Source organism: Populus alba, chromosome 7 (assembly GCF_005239225.2).
Source record: "Populus alba chromosome 7, ASM523922v2, whole genome shotgun sequence".
In the NCBI taxonomy this organism is placed as follows: Eukaryota; Viridiplantae; Streptophyta; class Magnoliopsida; order Malpighiales; family Salicaceae; genus Populus; species Populus alba.
The window spans coordinates 993,922-997,898 of record NC_133290.1 but is presented as its reverse complement, the minus strand read 5'-3'; the positions used below and the strand labels follow the sequence as shown (position 1 = coordinate 997,898).

The 3,977-nt window shown below is 37.1% G+C and overlaps 1 protein-coding gene across 1 annotated transcript; it reads left to right on the top strand.

Moving 5' to 3' along the window:
- The first annotated feature begins 291 nt into the window (after positions 1-291).
- Positions 292-3,421, top strand: LOC118048648 (uncharacterized). Its single transcript, XM_073410508.1, has 9 exons — positions 292-350; positions 437-555; positions 706-839; positions 1,042-1,238; positions 1,319-1,606; positions 1,690-1,748; positions 1,955-2,388; positions 2,501-2,632; positions 2,725-3,421. Exons 1-7 carry the CDS (start codon positions 292-294, stop codon positions 1,993-1,995), a joined length of 897 nt encoding a protein of 298 aa, XP_073266609.1. The 3' UTR covers positions 1,996-2,388; positions 2,501-2,632; positions 2,725-3,421.
- Positions 3,422-3,977: the final 556 nt, after the last annotated feature.

Here is a 3,977-nt window from a genome sequence, read left to right as displayed (position 1 = left end):
CAGTAGGTTAAAAAATGTTCTTGAACTTGCTAAGAAGTTGCTTCTGTAAAATTTGTGCATACGTTTTAATGGAGAAGAAGGTATCTTTCTCCTCCATTCACACTTGAAGCTAAAGTATTGCCCTTTTTTTATTTAATCTTTTCTTTTCCTTTAGAGAGGTTTATTAGTTTAACCATGAAAATTAAAGTTAAACCACCTTCTTCTCTTAATCATCTCTTGTTGATCAGGTTCTGGTTTAAGTATTGAGAATTTGTATAATGGGTTTTAGTTTTTCTGTTTGAAACTTGTTTGATGGGCGAGGTCAGTCCATTCTTCGTGTGGTTCAAAAGCACCGTTAGCATTAGCAGAAGGTTAGGTGGAAAATCATGGCTGCTTCAATTTTGGTCAAAGCAATTTTACATGAGCATTTGTTTACTAATTCCTAATTGTTTGACAGGTTGAAAATGGGCTCCACAGATGCGACACCAGTTGGTTTGATTTCCTTAATTTTCTTGGTCATTTTAGGCTCAAATCTCATTGGAGGACAAACATTCTCTTCAAATTCTTCTAAGCCTGGTAAGACCTGATAATTTCATTGAATAAGGTTTTGAAACTTGAAGTAGGCTTTAATCCAAGAATTCAAACTAGCCCTTTTCGTTAGTTGGAAAAAACTAATTAGCCCTTAAGCTAATGATTGATTTCTTGGTATGTTTCTTGTTTTATCAGGTACATATGTTCGTGATGTAAACAATGTATCACAACCTATGATACGGTCAGATGATACTGTGAGGTTGGATCCACTTGAAAATTTCAAGAAATATAAAGGAGGATATGATATCAAAAACAAACATTATTGGAGTGTAATTCCCTTTCACTCTCTTTAAATAGATATTAATTATAGAAAATCAGTTTTGCCACCGTAATTTTAGCATTTACTGATGTAATCCCAGAAGATTTTCTTTAGTCTTGTAGCATGGTAGTATGGTCCTAATGATTTAGTTTTTTCTGAAATTTTCGTAAAAGCTAAAATCACAGAGAAATAACATGTTGTATTTTCTGCAGTCAGCCATATTTACAGGAGTTTATGGATATGTCATCGGGGTAATCTGGCTTCTGAGTGGCATAGCATATGGAGGCTTTCTGCTAGCAACTGCTTTCTGCTGTAAAACTAGAAGGTATGGACACCTGAAGAAAAGATTACCTTGCCACAAGCAATGTTGGCCTGTTCTGTTGGCTATATTTTTCACTACCCTAGCAATGTAAGTCCCACCACATTCGCAATCCAAAATCCAAATAACATAAATGCTGCAACAGTTTGTGACAAGTGAACTATCTGCAGAACTGCATCTGGGCTAGTTCTTGGAGGGAATGCGAAGTTCCGTTCACGAGCTAAAAATGCGGCGGACATCATCATTGACACGGCGAATGACGCGTGGAAAACCATGTACAACACAACAGGAGTAATGAAAGACATGAAAGAGAATTTAGGAGTATCCAAACAAAGGGCTGCCGCTCGGGCATCTACCTTCCTTACCACCACATCAGCGAAACTTGATGCTGAAGCTGCTGATATACAGAGGCGAGCTCGGAAGAATAGGCACTTGATCGATAAGGGTCTCAAGATAGTGTAAGTTTGTCTCTCCCGTGCAAATTATGTATATCCATGTCCATTTGAGCTTGTCTGAAAGATAGCTATGATACTTGCTGCAGTTATATTGTAACCACAGTGACAATTTCCTTGAACCTGGCAGCACTAATTGCTCTTTCAGGTATTTCTCCCTATGTGTCCAACTCCTGAGTCCTACCACACTTGGAATTTATAGTTTAGTCGATACAACTTTTGAACCTTGTAAAACCAGAATTGGACAGGAAAAGTTCCAAGTGCTGGCAATTTATTATTATTTATCACTTTCTTCGTCATTATGATCAAGTTGAATATATTTCTCATTTTGTGTTTGAATTCATTCTATTGCAGTCTGTGGAACTCTGAGGTTACGGCGACCACTATACGTGTAAGTAAAATAAACAACGCGTACATAGCCGAACTAGAACATTTCCTAAAAGAGAGAATTGACTGTCATATACAATTTCTTATGATTTTTCTCTAGCAGATTAATTGTTGTGTGTTGGATCCTGACTGTTCTATGCTGGTTGTTCTTTGGGCTGTATTTCTTCTTAGAAAAGTAAGTCCAAGTTCTTTCCATTGCTTCAATTTCTCAATACCAGCTAATTGAGGGAACATGAACATTTTTCTGCAGCTTTTCAACAGATTCATGTGCAGCTCTCGAAAACTTCCAACAGAATCCTTACAACAACAGCTTGAGTTCAATCCTTCCCTGCGATCAATTGCTCTCAGCAAAAGCAGTGTTATTTGATGTCAGTCGAGGGATCTACAGACTTGTTAATGAGGTTGATTCGCAGGACATTATCTCCGAGTTGCAATTTGTTTTTCTCCCCGATTGAACCTTATCGTTTTACCATGTGATTTATATCATACCTTTCTTCTGATGAAACATTTCAGGTGAATGCAAACTTATCAACCATGCAAGGAGTACCTTATACAGTTTGCAATCCCTTCTCAGCACCACCTGAATACCAATACCAGCCTGATAAGTGCCCTGCTAACACAATCGGAATCGGTGAGATCCCACAGGTATGTCAAAGGGAAGATCAAAAAGTTTTTGTAGCCCCAAATATGTTCTCTGTTCATGTTCACTAAATGAAGTTCTATTCCACTCTCCACAGGTATTGAAGGTTCTTACTTGCTCCAGTTTCGACAATGGAACATGTGCCAACGGACAATTCATATCGCCTAACTATTATAGAACAGTTGAGGCATACAGCACATCCATTCAGAGCCTACTAAACGTGTACCCTGAGATGGAAAATCTAGTACAGTGTAAAGCGGTGAAGGATGCGTTTTCTGAGATCCTTTTGTACCATTGCAAACCATTGAAAAGATACGTTCGAATGGTGTGGGCATCAATGGTGTTTCTCTCACTAGTCATGGTATTTCTGGTTCTGATATGGACAATGCTGGCTCAACATGAGCAAGAACACCATTCTTTAGACGGTTCTGTGAAGCCACGTTTGCCATCCGTCGCAAAGGAATTGGAAACTGGAACCAAAGATAGCTCAGAACATACTGTTTCAGTCTAGGAAGTAGCAACATTTTACCTAGGATACTACATTAAATTCTGGAAGATCAATGGTGCAAGCCAACTTCCAAGAACACAGGATCAAGAATTCATGGTCCGATATTGCTAGGTAGATTAGATACATACCAACAAAGAAAATTAGTGCAGAATTCACTTCTTTGATTGACTATCAGACCCCAAATCTGGGGCACAGATTTGAAAACTTGATGTACATCCAATTTAATGTATCAAAAACACTACCTTAATATAATCAAACATAAGCAACAGATTTATCAATAACAAAATATAACAAAAATTCGATTCTTGTGTTGCATCTCTTTCAATCAACCATTGTTTTGGAGTCAATGGATGCATTTTTTTTTTCAAGTAGTAGTTACTTCAAAGTTGATGTGTTTTAAAATACATGCGTATTTCATTGGTTTATATATATAAGTACTTGTGTAGTTGTTCGACTTATCCGAAGTATCACTTCATAAAAAAAATTATTTAGATTGTGTTCGAATAATGCTCTAAAAAAACCACTAATAAAAATCAGCTGCCCAGCCCTGCCTTTCTTTGGCTCTAAATTACTTTCATTCTTGAATGCAATAGCAGCTATACATTTTTTTTTGTTCTTTCTCTGAATTGAAACGGCCATACTAGATTGCTACAGTGTTTTTAATGTTGATGTCAGTTCATGAAAACGAAAAAACAAGTTCTAAATTGTTGCGAAACTTTGAGTGATCTGAAGCTCATATTGTGAGCTACTGCAATTCCAGTTTCCAGTATTATCGTCAAAAACAAGAAAAATCCTATCGTTTGTACTTTCCATAAGGAATCTGGGATGATCTTTTAACTCTT